Source organism: Callorhinus ursinus, unplaced genomic scaffold, assembly GCF_003265705.2.
Source record: "Callorhinus ursinus isolate GAN/ISIS: 27379988/994484 unplaced genomic scaffold, GSC_fseal_2.0 scaffold89, whole genome shotgun sequence".
Classification (NCBI taxonomy): Eukaryota; Metazoa; Chordata; class Mammalia; order Carnivora; family Otariidae; genus Callorhinus; species Callorhinus ursinus.
Window position 1 is genome coordinate 118012 of NW_027397151.1, and position 21378 is coordinate 139389.

The 21378-nt window shown below is 55.3% G+C and overlaps 1 protein-coding gene across 6 annotated transcripts in view; it reads right to left on the minus strand.

Annotated features, from left to right (window-relative positions):
- MYT1 (myelin transcription factor 1) overlaps positions 1–10314 on the minus strand; it is a 66562-nt gene extending 56248 nt beyond the window's left edge. For 2 of the 6 annotated variants that reach the window (XM_073888309.1, XM_073888305.1), the window contains exon 1: positions 6161–6455. Coding sequence is in view for 1 of the 6 variants with exons in the window: in XM_025864947.2 (XP_025720732.2) it covers positions 10259–10283 (25 nt within the window). In the remaining 5 variants the exon portion in view is untranslated. Of the gene's footprint in view, positions 1–5668; positions 6080–6160; positions 6456–6707; positions 6802–10258 lie in introns of those variants that run through there. The other 4 variants (XM_073888310.1, XM_073888306.1, XM_025864947.2 and 1 more) reach the window with 3 other exon arrangements.
- Positions 10315–21378: the final 11064 nt, after the last annotated feature.

Genomic DNA, 21378 nt, shown 5'->3' on the forward strand with positions numbered 1-21378 from the left:
GAGTGGAGAAAGGGCCACTTCCATCTTCCTGGAAACCACACTTTATTTAGGCTCCTGAAGGTGACCCAACTAGAACGGGCTCTCTTGTACAAACAAATAAAATTAATCTGCTCAGCACTCCCTTTAGGGTCTATCCATTACCCTTGCTCATGTCCATCCCAGTGAGGAGAAGGCTCTCAGGCACCCAACCTGGGAATCCAGACAGGAAACCAGGGAGAGCACGGTCCAGCCAGGCACAGGTAGCCCTGGGGGTGGGGGAGATGGTTTTGACAACAGTGCTCTTTTCCTTCCCCCACTCCCCCCCCCCCCCCCCCCAACCCCCCACCCCCATCCCTCTGCAGGAAATGGAAGCATTCCTGTTTAGGGGAAGAAGGGTGAGCCCTAGGTATTTGATGGGAGGCAGCTGCTCCCCAGGGAGTTTAACTGTAGCCCCAGCTCCCGGGCTCAGAGTTGCCCCCAATTTTTGGGTGGGGGAGGGGGGACCCACCTGTCATCCTCCTAGTGCTGCCCAGCAACAGCCCACCCTCCCACCTTTTAGGCTCAGAAATGTTGGGGTGTTGCACGTGCTGATTTCCCAGTCTGGATGGACAGTGCCCAGCACACCGAGAACCAGCACTCAACAGAATTTGGAGAAAACCTAAACACTTCACACAGACCACAGGTGACTGGCCTCCGAGGGACTTGGGGCAAGAAGGGGGCCCTCACTGGGAAGGCACAGAGCAGAACAGGGCTGGGAAGAACCAGCCCCCTATGCTAACACACATGCTTGTGAGAGTGCTCTCCAGGAACACATCCTGATCACAAGAACAGACTCTAGAGTACATTCGGGTCCTCCAGATGCCGGAGGTGCAGCCTGCATGAAGGGGACTCCACACCCAGCAGCAGGTTCTGAACTTAGGAGCTGAACACGGGATTTGCAGCCAGGCAAGCAAAGCCAGGGCCCAGCCGTCGACAGCTGACCCCTTGTGACATGCTCCAGCAGCCTTCCAGGGGAGACAAAGCTTCGCCAAATGCAATTCCAATAACAAATCCACCTCTCTTCTCCCTCTGGGCTGATGTGCTGAGCACTTAGACCCCTGACTTCAGTACTTCAGGGCCTCTGTGAGCTTTTCCAATGGCCCCGGTGGCCTTCCTAGGAAGCATCAAAACTGCTGGATGAGAGAAGGCATCAGGCACACAGCCCTTCACAGATGGTGGAAACTGCTGGTTTGTGTGTGTTGTGGGGAGGAGAACCCTCCCCATTAGCCTGCTTCAGTGCTCAATGAGGCCTCAAGAAGCACCTGAGGCTGGAGTTGGGGCCTGGGCTACATGGACATAAAATAGATCACACAGAACCGAAACCATCTCACCAGAACAAAGTCAGACCATTAAAAAGTACTAACAAGGGGAGCCTGGGTGGCTCAGTCGGCTAAGCATTAGCCTTCGGCTCAGGTCATGGTCCCAGGATCCTGGGATTGAGCCCCATGTCAGGCTCCCTGCTCAACGGGGAGTCTGCTTCTCCCTCTGCCTCTGCCCCCCTGCTTGTGATCTCTCTCTCTCTCTCTCTCTCTTTCTGTCTCTCAAATAAATAAATAAAATCTTTGAAAATAAAAAAGTACTAACAAGAGGCACTCTTTAGTTTGGAAAACCAGAGTTTTCCATGTGCAAAACAACAATTGAACCAATTAACTGTTCAGTTTGCAGTCCCATGACTGAGCGGGTCACTTTGAAGCCCCAAGTCTGGGGAACCCTGGGACAGTCACTGCACCAGGAAACCCCCGTCCCCAAGCTCCTTATTTATGTCCCAGGCGATGCTCTGGGTCTACAAAAACCCTCTTGGAGAACAGGCTTCCCTTCCCATTGGGAACCACTGGGCACACGGAGCTTGACTGCTGAAGCCGTCTTCCTGCCAGGATTCAGCAGTCCTGTGGGTGTAGAGACTGAAGTGCTTTGGAATCAGGGATGCCCCTCGGGGCCCTCAGAGCTGCGGGTCTGGTGTGCTGAGACCCAGGGCCTTAACATCCGAGGCGTTTGCTGCTGTCAGTGTGAGGTCTTCTAAAGCAGGCACCGGGGCCCAGTGGGGCTCTAAGCTCCGGCCCAGCAGAGAGAACCTGAGACCCCCTCCCTCCCAGGCAGAGTTGGAGCAGCCCTGGAGCTCCGGAGACCCAAAATGGGAAAAAAGGAGAAGACCCAGATGGCTTCTGCCGGCACCCTCAGCCTGATGTCGAACGTGATCAAGGTGTGAAGCCAGGCGTGAGGGTGAGGTGGGAGCCTGGCAGGCTAATCTGTCAGCAACTCAGACCATATGGCACGTCCCCTTTTCCTCCCAACATCTAGGTCACACATACGTTCGCACCCTGCCCACCACCCTGAGCAACGCAGGAAGACCCTGCCAGCGGATCCTTCAAGGGCCTGTCCCTCGTGCACCCTCCACGCAACCCTGCTCCTAGGCCACAGCCCCTTCCAGAGCCCAGGGCTCATCTGAAGGCAGCCACAGGCCTGGGACACTTGTCCCCGCTTGCCGACCTCCAACTGTTGGGCTAAGCCCCACAGAGGCAGGGGTACTCAGTCAGGCTGGGGCAGATTGGAGCCATCCTCTGAGTTATTTTCATTCCATTTGATTGAAATAACACTGAATTTTTTTAAGTGCAAATTTTAAAGTGAAAGAGGGATGAAACAATGGGCAAGGAAAAGTGCCTTTGCTCCCAGCTGCATGAGCCCGCAGGGAAAGGTGTGCAAGCAGCACAAGGCCAGCCTCAGCAACACGAAGATAAAAAAGACACCGACTGCAAGTATTAATCTCTCCTCTGTGAAGCTTGATACAAGCCTGAGAGCAAAAGCATTTTAAGTCAGGTGAAAAACGTCCCCCTTGTTTCGTTTTGAAGGTTTTCCTAAGTGACATTCGGGAAAGACAAAGTATGCTGAGAACATGGAGACATTCCGCCCTGGAGCCTCCAGCAAGCGCTCTGGGCTGGGCAGCCGGTGGCCCCTGGTCAGGGGCTCCCAAGGAGGACAGACCCTGGGGTCTTCAGGGAGTACAAAGCCCACCTGGGAGGCAGGACCTGCGGCAGCTGTGCTAAGTCCTTCTGGGAAACACAGCATTTTTCGGGCTGACTAATCTCCAAATGTTGCTGGCTCCCAAAGACCATTTTCCTGTAAACTCACACCACAAAACTCCCGTTAAAATTACATCGGTAGACAAACAAATTCTGGTTTATTCATGAGTGAGTTCACAAGGGAAGAGCAGAGAGGGCAGCTCTAGAAGCTGGGGGAGCAGAGGGAGGGGCCCCCAGCCAGGCACCCCTCTGAAGCCAACAAAAACGAGATCTGGGGTGGGTCTTCCAGGGCCAGGACAGGAGCTGGGTTTATCTTTCCCACATGCCTGAGTAACGTGCAAGTTTGACTGGCTGCCCAGTGCCCTGCCTGCCCGAGGATCAGGTGACTACTGACAGTCCCCGCCTGCCTGGCAGACTCACCTCGGCCCTGCCAGCCAGGCCAGCTTCCTGCCTCCTGGTCCACTCCAGGTCCAGTGCTGACCAAGGGGTTCTGGTCGCTACTGGTCCCACCTTCCCCAGGCAGGTGGGGGTTGAGCAGCCCCAGGCCTTGCTCACTTTTCACCCAGCAGACACGCCTCTTGTACGGAGTCCATCCAGGAGGCGCTCAGCCCCACCAGCCTGCCCACTGCCATCCAGGCCATGGTAGGAGGCCCAGGGGGTATTTCTCTGCTACACTGTCAGTCTGCTATCTCTGCCCAGTGCTGGTCCATGCAAACCATCGCGCAGGTGTGGGCACCACCAGGAGCGTGGTCAGCCCAGCTCTGTGTTACACACACTCTCCACTCCCCGACCAGAATTGGCACAGATCCCCCCCCCACCCCACATGCTCACACAGAGCCACCCATGTCCTCATGCACCCACTCAGCGACCCCAGGCCAGAGGACAATGGGGCCCGCAGGGGAGGGGCCTGGGCTCTGGGCAGCACCAGGGAGAGTGCCCTCCACAGCCAGGCCCCGGCAGCTGACCAAACCGCAGCCAAAACCTGCACTGCCACAGGCCTGGGGCGGCTCTGAGTGCCCAGCGGCCTCTCCCTGATGCCTCCGGCCACTGACAGGGCTTCCTGGGAAATGCTGCTGTGACCCGCCGCCCCAGCTCAGAGACGGAGCAACTCTGCAGCCCTGAAGTCTCTGCCTGCAGGTTCCCTTCCCTCAGGCACAGGAACACTCAGGGCAGTGAGCCACAGCTGCCTTTCCCAGAATCTTCCAAGAGCGCCCAGAGCATTGGCTCCAAATATCTGGGACTGCTTCCAGACCTGCGGCCAATGCCTGAGGGTCACACAGGCCCACTGGGTTACACTTTAGACAGAAGCAGCTCCTCTGCCCTGGTGAGTTCCCAGGCCCACATCTGGGCCCTATGGTCCAAGGAAGTCAGAGCTCAGCTGGTTCCAGGATGGACAGGCCTCCACGTCAATCTCTTCACAGCCCCCGCTGAGCCCCCTAGATCCTTCAACATCCTGTGAGATCAGGGGGTTACCCAGGTGCCGGGGGCCTCAGTCTCCTGCTCCAGAGCACAGAAGGGGTCACGGAGCTGCAGCCTCCTCTTTGCAAACAAACTAACCTCTAAACCTGACCAATCTCCTCTGCACAGTGAATTCTGGGGAGACAGGCAGAGTCCTGCCCTGTTGGTGACACCTTCCCCACTGGCACCACAGAACTCCAATCTCTGTTCTCCCACTCTTTTGTTTACCATGAATTAACGGGGCCATATGGAAGGAGGTGATAATCACAGCCAAGGACCAATGGGAAGGGAGCCCTGGTGGCCAGGAGCCTGGGCCTCTCCCCAGCGCCCGCCCAGCCCCAGGCAAGGACACCCCGGCACGGGGCTGGAGTGAGGGCATGACAAGCTCCCTCAGCATCTCAAGGGGCAGGGTCCAAGCCTCTCAGCAAGACTGAGGCTCACCTCCTCCAGGTTGGTCCCGACATTCCTCCTGCCTTTTGTTCACTCAGCCACTAGCCCCAGAGATGTCCTCAGCTTTCTCTAATCTCTGGTTGTTGTGGTGGTGGTCGTTCTTGTTTAGACCCCTGGGGCAAAATCCCTCACTTCCCCCTCCCAAAAGGATAATAATAATAATAATAATCACTGTCATTAGCACCATCAGAATGACACAGGGAAAGCATTGCCCACTACCAGACACACCTCTCAGAGGTTTTGTTTCAGAAATTACATACCCAACGGGGCCAGGAATGAGGCCCCACTGACGCAAAGGTGGCAGTAAGACCACAACAGCCCTCCGTGATTCAGAGACAGTGAGCAGGACCCTCGTGGTGAGAACCCACCACCACGACACCAGAGCCACACGAGGCGTATTTATTTCCTGATTCACAAAGAAGAGGTGAATCCAAGGGACAGAGCAAAGTCCCCAGCCCCGGACACATCATCTCACAGGCCACGGCATTATGTTGCACAAAGCTCATACCATCTTCCTGGCCAACCCTGATTTCTAGTTTTAAATACACAAATCCAGTTACATTAACATTATAAACAACCACACTGCTGGCCCCCCTCGCCGCAGGAAAAGCAGCTGAGAAGAGCAGCCGGTATTTAGTTCTGTGCGCCTATCCCACAGACACATGCACCCTAAATGCTGTTTCTTAAGTTTAGAAATACGTGACTCGCAAAGACAAAATGCTCACATGACCATCTCTCTTCCGTGTCTTGGATGGGGGGCTCACACGAGGCAGCAACTCTGAGATCCCTGCTCCAGAGAGGTCTTCTGCTTAAGGAGGCAGCATTTTCCCCCACCACATAGCTGCTGGGTCCCACGGCTGCCGATATATCTGTGTTCCTCGTCCAGAAATGCACATCAAGTTTCTTGTCTTGGCACACAGCCCCCAGTGTCTTTTCTGTCAGACGCACTACATGTCCACTAGACTCTCGGAGAGGCCAAGCGCGTGAACAAGCAGGGGAGAAGGAAAACAGCCACGGGCAGACCCGGCAGGAGAAGAAAGGCTCAGTCCAACAGAGCAGCTTTAAAAAGCCATCCCCAGACCTGCTTTTCCTGCAAAGAACGCCTTCATCTTAGAAATTAACTCTGCTCGCGCGCCCTCTCCCTGTCTCGGTCGAGGGGAAGAGCCAAGCACTTGGATATCTGCCTTTGTCAGCGAAAGAGCATAACACGGACTTACCTTTCCCCACAGCTATTGTCCTCCTTCAAAATGACATCACGGAAAGCAATCATGAAATTTACATGGGGGGTGCAGGGTGGACGGGGGAGGAGAGGGGAGGCAGCTGCCTCCCTTACAGCGGTCACATGTGGGGAAGCCTGTGTGCGGGTTTCAATTAAATATCTTCTCCCCTTAGTGTGCGACTCCTAAGCCAGCTAAAGGCGACGTCTCATTTACTTAATGACCGCTCTCATTAGCAGCGGTGGCACGGGCTGGCGGAGAGGCTCCTTTGTAAATACGCTACCCATGAACCCTTGGGGCTCCAATATATCTGTTTACTCTCCGAGGTGAAATAAATTTACAGTATAGCATCAGAAAGATGGATCTGCTGACTTGGAAAGTGAGAGGTGCCCAGGCCGGCAGAGCCCCTGTCTCCTGCTCCAAACATCAGCCCACAGAAGGTGGCTGTGTTTGCCCACACTGTATCATAATTAATATGCAGCATGATTGGGTTTTTTTTATGCAGAACACACAGAAGGGCAGAGAGCGTCACAACCGCCATACTCACCCCCCTGTGCTGTCTCCACCAGTGGTTCAGTCCAATAATTCCTAATAGCAGCAACCGGAATGACAGATGCCCTGGGTTAGCACGGCTGCAGCGAAAGTACTTTACAATATTTATTGGTGGTTAGGAATATGACCTACCATCATAAAGAACGGACTGCAGAATTTATTACTCAGATGAACCAGGAGGGGTGCATACTGGTTCATCTGCATGTTCAAGTATCAGTGACTTCAAAGGATAGGTATGTATTTTTTAAAGTCCGTAAAAGGTGCCTATGGCCACAGACCCAAAACTAAAGTCATACACACAAAGAAAAGATCAGGAAAAAGATATTTTTCTTTTATCACACATTCTCTTTTTGGCTCAAATTTTAAAATAATAAAATGCTCTCAGTGAGATCTCGGGCACAAGTCCTCTATTGCCCAAAACCACTAAGTTAGTTTATCCCAGCCAGAGGGAAACACACGGCTCAAGTTCTCTGCTCTGTCTTTTTGAGTCTTTTTAAACTGCATCACAGACACAATGGAACTGCCCACCTACACTTCAAGCAACCAAATTGTTTTCCACTTTCAGGAATACATGTAGGAACCTCCTCAGCAAGAGTACCCAGGAGCCAGGGTGTTCTTGCTTAGTATCCAAACTTCCTTTTCCTCCCGATAGATCAGGCAAACCAGTGTCCGTGATCGTCATCAGGTTGTTAGAAACTGTGCCGTGAGACAGGACACAGGCTGGGTTTTAGATGCCCGTGACGAGCGGCTGTCTAAGACCAGCACAGAAGCAGGCCAGCCCCGCAAAGTTCAGGGCAGAGATTTCAACACAGTAAATATCATTTCCTGCTATGTTATCCAGGAGCACAAGCCCCCCAACTTAATCAGCACTAAATGGCTCAGGCCACCAGAAGCATGAATTAGGCTTAGAACATTTAGCTTCCTCTAAGAAAACATGTTTTGAAAATCAGCTGAAACTCACCACAAGCAATTATTTTTAACATGCAGTGCTACAGCCTACATTCCATGCAAACCAACGAGCTTCGTCCTAAAGGCAAGTATGTTCGGTTCTTGCACACACACACACACACACACACACACACACACACACACGTTCTTCTCAACAAACAAAATGTACAATGTGCCCAGGGCAATCTTTTAGATTGAGTAAAAGGAAATAAACTCAAGCGTTCACTGGTCAAACTGAGGATGAAATATTAATTAGCCAAATGAGAACAGTTTGAGGCTCCTACAATGACTGCCTACCATTGTTTTTATTCTTTTGTGAGCTCATATCCATTAGCATAGAAGGACATATTCAGTTGAGAGCTCTCCTGAAAAGCCATTTTCTGTCTCCTCCGGACACGCTGTGAGTGCTGGGATATTTTACATCCCAAACCTTTGGCATTCAGAAATTCTATTAAACTCTTATCGGCAGGCTGCAGGCTGAGGCAGCCCTGCACGCCATTGTTCTGCTAGGAAGATAGAATCAAAGGGAGGGCCGGTGCTGAATCAGCCGTATTCCCCAACAATACCCAGTGTTTCATGAAAGTATTTAATTCAGATATGTGACAGTCAAACTTACGGGACAACAACCAACAGAAGCGACAACAGGGAGAGATCAGTATGTGGACAACACACAGACCTGGTGCACATAATTAGCTTTCCAGGTAACATAAATCGTATTTGTGCAAACCTCTGCCTCTCAGCATTGCACACCTCCCCCATGGAGCAAGCACAGCGTCCTGAGGAGTGTAGCTCCGGTGGTTGGGATCGGGCTCCACCTGAGGCTGCTTGAGTGAGCATTTCTGAATGTGCTTGGAAATTTCAAATTGGTGCCTATTCCAAGAACCTGGAGAGAAGCCCCGGGAACTCCCACTGGGAGGTTACAGTTGAATGAGCCGTTTCAGAAGATGCGTTTTGATGAGTAAACGTTCAAAATCTTTAGCCGACTCCATCTAGGGAACAAAGAGGGGTTATAGGCAAGGAGCAGGGAAGGGACTGTGCTGGCAACTTGCTGGGGTCTGGCTTCTTGCTCCAGCCTGAGCAGTGGGTGCGGACGCGCCTGCGGTCTGATCAGCACTTTGGACAGCGCTCCCTCCCCCGGAGCTGGGCCCTTTGTTCTCCACACACTGACGTCTTGTCAGGACTCTGGGCTGGGAGAAGCGATTTTAAAACCCAGGCTCCCAGCCGTGCCGGCGAGTGACAACAGCAAGGTGTAAGCGAAAACTTTCTGATACAAGGTGAAAAGCTGTCAGGATTTTTTTAGTCATAAAATATTTTCTTTTCCATAACTAAGAATGGAGTACATTGTTCCTTTAAGCTTTATTTCATAAAAATCTGTGGGCAAGTTGCATGTGACTTTTAAGTTTGGGAGATGCACAGGGGAACAGCCTCTGACTAGAGGGTCCCCAGAACCCTGCACAGGAAGAAAAGGGGGAGATTTGCAAAACCAAACTTGTGCTGCGGCACTTGCTAAGGAATTGCTTTGTGGGAATTGGGGGAAGCAGGCTTCATGATTGCTTCGCTGGTAAGATCATTTCAAATAAAATGTAATTACTTGTGCAAATCTGCACACAGACATTCCAAGTGTCAGTTCATTTGCTTCATAAAAACTCTTTCAAGTAATTTTGGTCTAAACTTTCTGCATCTGTAATTGGCACCTTCTCCGGTGACCAGCTGGGGGTGAGAGTTTTCTTGTTTCCTCCTGAAAGCTTCCCTGCAGATGGGCGCCCGCCTTAAAGCTGCAGACGACAATTAGGGTCGTTGTGTGTGGAGCCGAGATGGTCAGCATTAATATTGTATAGGGACAGCTGAGTGCGAGGGGGCTGCTGCCCCAGGCAGGCTCTGGCAGATGGAGCAAACAAAACCGGGAGCCCCTTACCAACACCCTGGGCTGACTCTGTGTGCCTGTCTCACACTTGCTGGGTTGTGAGCCTTTCACATACACGCACACACACACACATGCTCTGGGCCCTATTGTGGGATGGTTTTATGCTGGGACGTCAAACATACCAGCCCTCTGACACTGTGTGAACACACATTCTCAGACACACACATGTTTGGGAGGATATTGTGGGGCTCACACACTAACTCTTGCCCTAACACTGTGTTAATGTTTCAAACACAGACGCACACGCACAGCAACTCTGCATGTGCTGGGAATGCAAACAGCAGTAGTCCCAGTCAAAGTCTCTCTACCACGGCTAGTCTCAGGTGCACATCGGTCATACACATGCCTTCTTTCCACCCCCAGAGCCTCATGGCCCCTGCATCGGGGCACAAACAGCCCCACCCACTGTCCTCACCTTCAACCTTTGAAGCCAAGCCCACAAACAGGGCAGCCTTGACAGTTCTGCAAGACACACAATCCGCTGGAAGGAGAGGCATCAGGCCAAAGACCCTGGCCTCACTCAGGAGGGAGCATATGTCTATCGCCTCCTCGGCTGCCCAGAAAAGAACGCTGAGTGCTGACGGACACACAGCTAATTAGTCCCCTTGGTGTCCTGGCAGAAATGTGTGAACAGGCCCAGGAAGGGGTGTGCAGGGCTGGGGTAAGGTACGCACCCAGGAAGGTCCCGCAGAGCGTCATCCTGGCTGGGCGGGCACACCTTCACTCCGAAGCCTGGACACACAGTCACATCATGCTGGAAAAAGTTGCTACACAAACTTCCGTGTCCCGGGCCCTGGGGAGGCTCCTTCTCATCCAGCCAATCAGGGCCAGGGAGCAGATAATCACAAACTGATGCCCTGCCAATGAGGCTCCCTTCCCCACACAATGGGCCTGGAGACCCCAGACAATGAGCCCCTCCTGCAGGTGGGGGAAAGCGTAGCCTCCTCTCACTGGGGGAAAAACAAATGAGGGAGGGGAGGGGCTCTTCCCAAAGATGCTTCCTCCTCCCCTCTCCCACTTCCCCCTCCTCCTGGATTCTTTCTCCCCTCCTCCCCCCTCCCCTTCCTCCTCCCACTTCCCCTTCTCTTTGCCGCACACTCCAGACAAAGTCGGGCCAGAAACCTGGTGGGAGACCAGTCTGGATGGGGTGGGGTGGGATCAGGTCTGGGGAGTCCTTGCCTCCACCTAACACGATGGCTGCCAAGGGGCCAGAACTCTGTGCCCTTGAACTATGGACTACCCACCACCCAGGTCGGGAGGCTTGGGGGCAGGGGTGGGGGAAGGTGAAGGGAGGTCCAGAAACTCACTCCCTCAGAGGTGGAGGGTTAGGAGGTGTGGAACTTGCAGGGACAAGGGGAAGAATTTGGCTTTGGACCTCCAGCTGCTCCCCAGACCAGGGGTGGGGAGGGCAGGGTGGCGGTTGGGGGTGGGGGTGGAGGGTGGAGGAGTCCTTTCTAGGATAACCTCTCTTGCCTCATTCCATGTCCATGTCCATGACCCTTCACTGCCCACCAGTGCCCTTTGGAAAAGTGACCGGACCTGGCTGGACATTCCCAGCTTCGAGCCTGGCCATGCCCTCCACCAGACTTCCCCAATGCTGGGAGGAAGCTCCCATTCACCCCCAAGGCAAGTCAGATCCCATCCTCAGCTCTGGGAGGTGTCTACCCCCTACAGGTAGAGGCCTGGGTGCACTGTGGGGCAGCTGAGGCCCACAACAGGGGTCTTACGTTCACTGACTCTAGGGCAGGCCTGGAAGCTAAGGCCAGGTGGGGCTCTCCAGGCCATGAAGGGCCCCAGGCATGGACCCTTGCAAGGAGAGAGGGTCAGATGAAACCCCATGCCTGCCAGAGCATTCCTCTAGAGCAGAAGGCCTCAGAGCTGGCCTTTCAGATGATAGGGTTGGAGAAAAGGAATTCCCAGTCTGTCCTCACAGACTCTCCCTTAAGCAAAGCCTGTTGGTGGTGAAGACCATCTATCTGCTCAGGCCAGCAGGGGTGCTGGGCACTCAGGGGCTGCCTTCCAAGCTGGAGGAATAGGTTGTGGGGTTAACCTTCACTGTCCTTGAGCCAGGCAGATCCCCTATCCCCTCACAGCCCTGTGACTGGTTGAACGTCTCCACAACTCCAGTGAAGCCTCCAGTAAGGTCAACGGGTGAGAAATGGACAGCCAGGTGGTCCAAGGGGAAGAGTGCCCAGGTGGGGCTGCTGAGGGTCTGGACGTAGAGTGGGACTCCAGGGTGCAGCCTGAGCCCCCGGGTGGGGGCGATGCATACTTACTGCGAGGGGGAACTGGTAGGGAGCAGGTTTGTGGGAATCGGCTGTTTTGCTGTCCCCAGGGCTCCAATCTGAGGCTCAGGGGCAAGATCAAGCTGGAAATAAAAGGTGAGTCATCTGGTTAGAGGTGGTGCTGAGAGAGTCTGGTGAGGGTGTGGGCAGGTGGGAGAGCAGAGGCAGATGCGGCAAATGCGCAGGTTGGAAGCAGAGCACAGGCACATAGGGGTGGCGGCTACAGATTCTGCTGGGACAGAGTGGGGGGTCCCCTAGAGGCTGTCCCTGTCCCTCATCTGCAGCGACGGATGTGCTTGCAGAGAGGTCACCTCAGGTAAGTTCTCCAACACTTCTGTGGCTCAGTTTACTCATCTGCAAAGGGGGAGCAATAGGGACACCTTCCCTGGGGGTCCTCCGATGGGGCCCACACACACTGGCTGGTGGTCATTGCTAATGATCCGCCATCCCCTCACACCCTCTGGCCTCTCAACCTTGGAGACCCCCCAGAAGCCTTAAAAGCCTCTTCCCAGCACCACAGATACCACCTGATTAGGACTCCCTAACTTTGGGAAAATGCATTCTTTGGATATAGTTAATTGAGACTGGTTATTTAAAGTCACAATGAGAGGGGTATGGGGACACTGGTGCTGTTCCAAACAGCGTCTGCCTTCGGCTCAGGTCATGGCCCCGGGGTCCCGGGATCGAGCCCCGCATCGGGCTCCCTGCTCCGGGGGGGGGGGGTCTGCTTCTCCTGCTTCTGCCGCTACCCCTGCTTGTGCTCTCGCTCGCTCTCTCTCTCTCTCTCTCTGACAAATCAATAAATAAAATCTTTTTAAAAATAAAATAAAATAAAACCAAGCAGCCTCATAATCCATCATATGAAGAAGCCACTTGGACAAGTTCCATGTGAGGTAAGACAAAGAATGTATTCTCTGAAGGCCTGAGGGGCTGCAAGGGGTAGTCCCTGAGGTTCCTCCACCCCCCACCTCAGCCCACCCCACTTAAAGTGTGCTCAGGGACCAGCACAAGAGCCCGCAGGGACTACAGTCTCCCTGGGAGAGGAGAGCTCCCTCGGCAGGATGTGGCTCTAGCTGTCCACAACACCTAGCTCTCCCAGGGGCCCTGTGCCACCACAGCACCTCCCTCCCTCTGACCAGAGTGCAACACTGAGCGCGGCTGCCCTAGCTGAAGAAAGACCTGACCCAGGTATAGTCCTAGTTGAGACTTCAGCATTGTATGCCTGAGGAACAGCAAGACTGGGGTCCGCCCGCTGGGGCCTGTCGGGGGCTCCAGGGGCCACAGGGTGCCCAGGCAGGGAAAGCATTTCAGATCACAGCCACTGGATGTCCAGGCTTGCACCAGTTTCCAGGGGCATTTTAATAGAGCCCCGTCCAATATGTATGCCCAAGAAGCCCCTCGGGTCTGCCCCTTTGGGTCCCCTGCCTGCCTGTCTCTGGGCAGCTCTCAGAAGACTTAGCAAGAGCTCAGGCCAGCAGGGAGAGGCCCACACACCACAGCACAAGCACTGAGAAAGAACTGCAGTGGTCCCAGAGAGGCTGGGTGCTGCCTGTCCAGACAGCGAGGGTCGTGGTGCCAGGTGTGGGCAGGCTCCCCAGGCTCCCCCAAACCCTGGGGGAGCCAGGAAGCTGAGAGCAGTGTCTGATGGTCCCCCACCCCGGCCGTCTGGGCCACAGGAGGGGAGGAAAGGGAGCATGCAGAGCAAACGTGTCCAGCCCCGAGGTGTGAGCAAGCCGCTGGCCCTGCCGAGCTGTTCTGGGCCCAACCTGGACAGGAAGCCTCCTGAGGACAGAGAAGGCAAAAAGAAGGGAGCAGCTGAGCTGCTGGGAGAGAGACAGAGGACAGCCCACTGAGGGAGAAGTGGGGAGGGGCTGGAGACCAGGGTCAAGGGGAGGGGACACAGAGACAGATGCAGACAAGCAAAAAAGGAGACCATGTGGGGACGAAGGAGAGACATAGGCAGAAATCTGGGGGGCTTGGACAGACAGACAGGTGAGGAGAGGAGAGAGAGGGGAGGGAGGGGCTATGAAGGAGACAGGCTGCCCAGGCCCAGGAGAAAGTAAGCACGGGGTGGAAGCCTCCCCTGACTTCGTCCTTCTGCTGTCCTTGCACCCTGCAGGGAACATGCCTCATCTGCCTGTGCGTGCACGTGCCTGTGTGTGGCGTAAGTGTGTGTGCTGTGTTCTGACATGTGCCTGTGTTCCTGAGTGTGTGCACACACGTGGGAGGGTAGAGGGCTCGGCTCCTTGCCCTGATCCAGGCTCTGTTTAAATGGCTCTGGAATTCTGCTCAGAACAGATGGCCTCAGAGATAAAGCTGCCCGGAGCCCGGACAGAGAGGGAGTCTGTGGGCGGTTGCCATGGCAGGCTGGGCTGGTGGCGTCTGCTTATTAGTGCCCACGAGAGCACAGCCCACAATGTCAAGGTGGGTTCTTGGAGAGGGGAGCACCCCAGCAGAGTGGAAACACCTTTGCCTGAATGTCCCAACCCCACCGCAGCAGGAATGGATCTTGGAGCCAGTGGGTACTGGCCACAGGCTGAGGTCTGAGAGTGGCCCTCTGGCCACCTCAGGAGAAGCCCTCCCTCCCAAGACTGTCCTGAGATGCCCAGGACAGACTGACCCTGGGGTGGTTCCAGCCACACCCAGTATTGCAGCCTGAGAGCCAGCCAGGGGCCAACACCACACTCCGGATGTGACAGCAACAGCTTCCTGAGTGACTAAAGGAGGGAAGGGACTGTCAACACCCAGTCTCACACACAGTGCCCTGGGGCGAGGGCCAGAGGTGACCAGAGCCCCCCACCCCAAACGGGGCCCCAGAGCCCAGCAGGGGGAAAGGGCAGCTGGGGACCTCAACAGAGCTTGTAGTGGGAGACAGATCCTGGTGCATGCTGTCCTGTCAACCCAACAAACACACCAACCCCACCAAAGGAGCCAGGCAGTATGTCCCCACTGGATACCTGATCCACAGGTCTAGCCCCTGAGAAGGAAGAACAGGAGACATTCCATCTATGCTAGGTACCATGCACCTGCATGCATGGAGCCCTACAAGGCCAGCATTGTTGTTCCTGACTTGCATTTGTGACTGAGAAGGGCTGAGGCTTCTTCACCACAAAGAGAGGCTTCAGTGGTGCCTTCCTCAAGTGGGAACTCACTAGGAAAGTGTTCTTAGTGAAAGCCTCTGGTGAGGAAGTATCTCACTAGAGGGGGTAAAGGGATGATGAGACTCAGCTGCTAGTCCCAGCCCTGGAGTGAGCAGGAAGCATCTGATGGGAACATGAGCAAAGCCAGAAGGACAGGAGGTCAGCAAGGACGTCTGAAGGGTCCCTGGGTGGATGCCTGAAGGACACATCCACAAGGACAACCACAGGGAACACAGGCCTCAGGGCTTGGGCCGAGTCAGCCCAGGGCTGCCTGAACCAGTCCAGACCTAGCAGCTCTGCCCAGAGCCCCAAGGCCTCACCTTTCCCTGGACCCCAACCCAATTCAATCTCTAGGTATCCTAGCCTTCACAGGTAAGAGCAGCTTGGAACCTTCCAAATTCTGTGCAGCCCTCCCACCCATCACACACACCAGAGTCCTGAACCTCCTGGATGAGACTACAATGAGCCCATCAATAGCCCTCACCCCTCAGAGCCCCAACGCTGCCATCCATGAGTGCATGGGTGGGTTGGAGGGTGGAGAGATGGATGGGTGAGTAGAGGGTGGGTGGGTGAGCAGATGGATGGATGGATGGATGGATGGGTCGGTAGGTGGATGGGTGGGGGATGGCGGTAGATGGATGGGTGGGTGGGTAGGTGGATAGATAGGGGGGTGGATGGGTGGGTAGATGAGTGGATGGGGATTAGTGGATGGATGGGTGAGTGGGGGGGGTTGTGAATAGGGGATAGGAGATGGATGCATCAGGTTTCCTAGTGCAGGTCAGTACATGTGGGAGAGGCTACACCCAGAGTTGGACACTAGGGACATGGCTCACTGAGGCCACCAGGAAAATAATCCACAATGCCCCTGAAGCCCAGAACCCTGTGTCGCCCTGCTTACTTGACCCCTAACATACACACACACACACACACACAGCCCTGAACACATCCAGGCAAGGCAACCCCATGCACAACCAGAGGCCTGAATAACAACATTGGCCCCAACCCAAATGCCAGGCATCGCTGAGTCTGGAAGGAGAGAGGTACAGGCCACCCTCCACCCCAGGAGCACAGGCTGAGGGAAGGAGATGTGGGAGAGGCTATGGGAGAGGGCCCAGAGGTCACCGGAAAGTGGGTACTGTGAGATGGGAACCTCCCAAACCTTCACCAAGGTGGTACCAGAACCTCATGAGACCAGGAGAGTTGGACTCCTGAAGCCATAAGGCTTCCAGGGTGCTAGAAAGCCAAGATTGCCAAAGCAGCACCACCAAAATTGGGATGTGGGTCCGACATTTACATTGTAAAATCCAACCCTTTTCACAGTTGGATGATTTGCTAGATAATTGCTGGATTCATATTAAAAACATTTCAGACAATCAGTGACCTCAAGGTCTATTGATGGATGTGCTGAGCCCCACCCCATGTGGGGGGAGCCCCAAAGTCTTCTTGCAAGTTCATACCTGGGCCACACCCTGTGCCCCTCAACCAACTCAATTATAAACAAGGAACTGAGCTCAGACAGTGACTAAGGAGAACAAGCCTCCAAGGGAGCTAACGGCAGAACAAGGGCTCCCCAGACGCTCCCAACACAAGAGCCCGCCTCCCACAACTGGCCCGGGAGCGAGGCCACAGCTCCGAGAAGGAGGCAGGGGAATAAAACCCACTTTGCTAGTGGCCATTGTCCCACCACCTGTGCTCCCTTTCCGCGGCCCTCCCAGCGAGGGCTGCTGAGCCCCACCCCCACCCCTTCAGCTGCACCAGACGGGGCACCTGTATGCAAATCCCACGGGGGGGGGGGGGGGCGGGCCCGGGGCGCAGGGGCAGGGAGAGAGGAGCGGACCAGACCCGAGCAGGGTGCCAGAGAGGAGGCAGGGAGGAGGGCAGCCTCAGGGGAACCTGGTGACCTTGTAGAGATGTCCATGTGCTAGGGGTAGCCATAGCCCCCCCCCCACCAAGGGATGAGCAGGATCATGGGAGGAGGGGCTGGGAGCCCTGTGCCTGAGGAGCGTGGGCTTGCGGTGGACCCTGCGTGAACCTGAAGCTACAGCCTGTCCATTCACGCAGCTTCACGCAGCTTCACACAGCTGTGGGATCTCCGTGGAAACACTGCAGGCTTGGGTTTGCAGAGAACAGTAATGAAGGTCAGGACAGTGGCTGAAAGAAGAGCAGTGACCATTAAGGGAACCCCTTGCAGGCACCTGTTCACCACAGTGAATCGTCCCTGCGTCTCAGGTAAGCGTGGTTCTACCTGTTCTGTGGGCTCAGAAAGCTAAAGGGCTTCTTTGGGGTCCACAGAATCAGGCCACAATGGAGGCCTGGGTGTGGTACCGCACTCTCCATCAGCCAAGATAGACTGGGAAGCCCGGAGCCGCACTGATGTTCCACAGACTTCACAGGAAGCACACAAACTCAGGGGACGGGCCCTCGCGTGCACACTGTGTACACACAGAGTCCTGGGGTCCGAGTCGAAGCAGCTGAGACAACTGGACGTCCACATGCCCCCACACGCCCCATCCTGCATCCTCACTGCTTGTCAAGGAGCCCCCCAACCAACTGGCCCTGACTCATATCCTAACCCTTGCTTCTAAACCAAAGAAGACTCCAGGCCCCACATTAGGCTCCAAATTAGACCCCACAAGGCAGCCGGCAAACTCATATCCTAACCCTTGCTTCTAAATCAAAGAAGACTCCAGACCCCACATTAGGCTCCAAATTAGACCCCACAAGGCAGCCGGCAAACTGCCACCATTCCCCTTTGTGCAACTAGACATTCATCTTCAGTGTTTGCAAAAACGCTGTTTTCTCCCAGTGCCAGGCAGAAGGGGAACACAAGTGGAAAACCAGCAGGAGGAGACTTACCTGTGACTGGCGCTTTTAGGTCCTAAGTGTCGCCTCTGTCGCCAGCTTCATCCTGGACGGACGATGGTTTGGAAGCCCCTGGCAGCCCACCAGCATCCTGTGGACAGAAGGGCGCAGACTGGGCAGCACAGCGGCCAAGCTCAGAGCCACACCTCCTCCAGGGCTGGGGCGGCCACATCCTCCTCTTGGCTCAACGCCAGAGCCCACTCTGGACCTGTCCTTAGCCTGGCCGGGTCACCTGGGGGCCCCGCCCGCCCCGCCCCCCCGCAGCCACACAAGCCTCCTGCCTGGGCATTCCTCCAAGTCCCCAGCAAGACCAGTTCTGACCAACCCAAGCTGCCTCGGATGTCCCAGCCCTGACTGCGGAACAGACCTAAGTGGTATGTGTGTGGGTGTGTGTGTTGCTGTCTTTCACGCACGGAGACTTGAGCTCCACAGGAGGATGGTTAGTGCTCCTGGAACCTCACGGGCACTCTTGAACACACACTGAGGGCCCACTGGGTCTCTACCTGAGCCAGGTCACATGATGTCCAGCTCAGGCCCTGCAGTGGCTGCCCACGGAGACCCTCACGCCTCACTCCAGCCATGGCACTGTGGCTCCTTGGGCCGCTCCCCTCCTCAGAGAAGCCTCGCTGACACATACCTCCCCCCAGCCACCCCAGGTACTTCGTACTTTCCCCAGTTTGGGTGACGTCGTGTGCATGTGTCAGCCTGACAGTTCTCCATGGCACCGCCTTTCCTCCAGCACCCCCAGGGAAGGGCCTGCCCACTCTCCCCACAGCGTCCAGACACCTAGCATGGTGCCTGCCCTGTTCTCCACAGTGGGGGCACTATGTGTTTCCTGAATGAGTGAATACAAAGACAAGAGTAAGAGAGGTACACAGCTTGCCTGCTCTGGAAAGAGTTGGCTTCCAGTTCGCTGTGGGCCATCTGGGTCTCTGTGCCCTTCATGGAGCTGAGAGAAGCAGCAAAGAAGCCATGACCCACAACAGGAAACTCTGTAGCCCCAAACCAAGTGGTTCCCTCACAGCCTGCTCCCAACTCCCCCCGGAGGTCTGCAGACCCACACTCGGGGTCACCCACATCTCAGCAGGAAAAGCCAAAACCATGACCCTGGGATCAGAAACAGGAGCACCCCACATCAGTGAGTCCCACCCACTCTGAGCCCCTGGGTCACAGAGTAGCCAGGTCAGGCCAGGCCAGGACATGGACAGCCGCCTTGCTGCTGTGCATGAGGATGCTGCACCCAGCGGGCTGGATGGGGGCCACGCCAGCTGCCAGGTCAGCAGTGGGCAGGGGCATGACCCTCCAGTGCTGACTCCTGCCCTGACACCACGGTGGCCTCAGCTGGCCACTCTAGAGGGGCAAGACAACAGAGCCACCTGTAGTGAATCCGTTGTCTCAGGGGCTTGGTGGGTAGGCTCCCAGAGCCCATCTGAGAGTGGTAGAACCCCTAACCCCAGCCAGATCTCCATGGGTCAGTAGATTTTGTCCTTGAACCAGGGTTCAGCTCACTGGGACCTCCTGACCCCACTCTGCCCAGTTACTTGGCTTTTTGACCAGAAGTTCTCCAAAAGTCCCTCAGAATATATAGGGTCTCGAGTGGGTTGGCCCAGCAGGGGCCTGGCTCCAAGGAGGATAGCATGGGAGGGGGCCATAGGTGTCACGCTCCAGTTGAGGCTGAACCCAGTACTGCCAACCCACTGCAGGGAAGGGATACCTGCCCTCCCATGAACCCCCACCACACACACGGACAGAGCTCCTCCCCTTCTTCAGGAGCCCACCCACCCCACGCCTGGGGCCCAGAGCACAGACACCAGGGTGGCACTGCTCCTACAGGAATAATTAACATTGCTGATGGCCCAGCACCAGCCCCTGGCCCATGCTAGCATACTGAATCCCTCCAGCAACCTGTGAGTGAGCTGCCAGTGTCCCTAGTCCACAGACAGGAAAACTAAGGCCCAGAGAAGAGAGTCATAATTCAAACCCAGGCCTCCAAAGACTGCACTCTCCTCCCTGAGCTCTGCTGCCTCGAAGTGAGAACCCACAGATGGGAGAAGTTGCTGCAAAAGCAGAGCCGCACAGAGGGGCTGCTGTGTGTGTGTTCTGTGTACACATGTGTGCACACCTGTGAGCACATCTGTGGTTACACGTCTGCCTGTGCGCATCTTGTACAGGTTCACTGCACATTTATGTGTGTGTGTGTACATGTGTGTGCACGGTGCACTGTGAGCACATCTGTGGTTTCATGTCTGCATTTGCACATCTTATACAGGTTTACTGCACAGTTATTCATGCATGTGTGTGTGTGTACATGTGTGTGTGCACGGTGCACTGTGAGCACATCTGTGGTTACATGTCTGCGTGTGCACATCTTGTACAGGTTCACTGCACATTTATGTGTGTGTGTGTGTGTACATGTGCGTGCACGGTGCACTGTGAGGACATCTGTGGTTACATGTCTGCATGTGCACATCTTGTACAGGTTTACTGCACAGTTATTCATGCATGTGTGTGTGTACATGTGTGTGTGCACGGTGCACTGTGAGCACATCTGTGGTTACATGTCTGCATGTGCATATCTTGTACAGGTTTACTGCACAGTTATTCATGCACGTGTGTGCGTGTGTACACGTGTGTGCACGCCTGTCTGTGCATGGGTCTATGTGTGCATGCATGTCTCTGTGTGTATCTGTACATCTGTGCGTGTGCACATTTGTGTGTTTGCACATCTGTATGTCTATGTGTGCACATATATGTGCACATCTTTGCATGCACGTGTATATCTGAGTCCGCACTCACATCTGTGTGACAGAACCCCTGGGGATGCTGGAGGGGCCTGGAGCTGGAGAAAGCATAAGAGCTACAGGCCCCTCACCCACCAGAAGGCAAAGCATGGACCAGCCCCCCAGCAGCTGCCATCTAGTTGGGTGTGCAGCGGACATGGACAAGGTCCAGGCCTCCCTGCCCATCCTCACCGTGGTCTACCTCTCTCTCAACCCAAGGCCCATCATGTTGCCCTACACGCCTCTTCTCAAGCTCAGAGGCATACCTTGAGGGGGTCAGTGTGCATCCTCCAGATCAAGGCCCTTTGGGTCCCCCACTCCCACGGGGGGCTCTCTTCGTGCTGGCCACAGCAAAGACACTCTCCAATTGTCCATCACCAAAGGAGCAGGCTGCATCCTCCCTCCAGGGGCTTGCCCTGCACCACACCCACCCTGGGGTCCCTCTCCTTTGCCCCCACCCCCGGCACCTTGTCCCATCCGTGGGTGCATAGGTGTGCCTCTGCTTGTGCCTCTCCCGTTGGGCAGGGAGCCTCCTGAGACAGGCGCCGGGTCTGGGGCAAGTGTCCTCCTTCAGACCTGAGCCTGAGGCATGGCCACAGACCACAACCACAAGTTGCCGGCAGCTACTTTGCCTTCTGCAGGTGGCATCCAAATGTCTTCATCCCCTTGACTGTCTTCGGCAGTTTTTCACATTTATCCTGCAGTGTGGGGCCGTTATGCTGTAAAT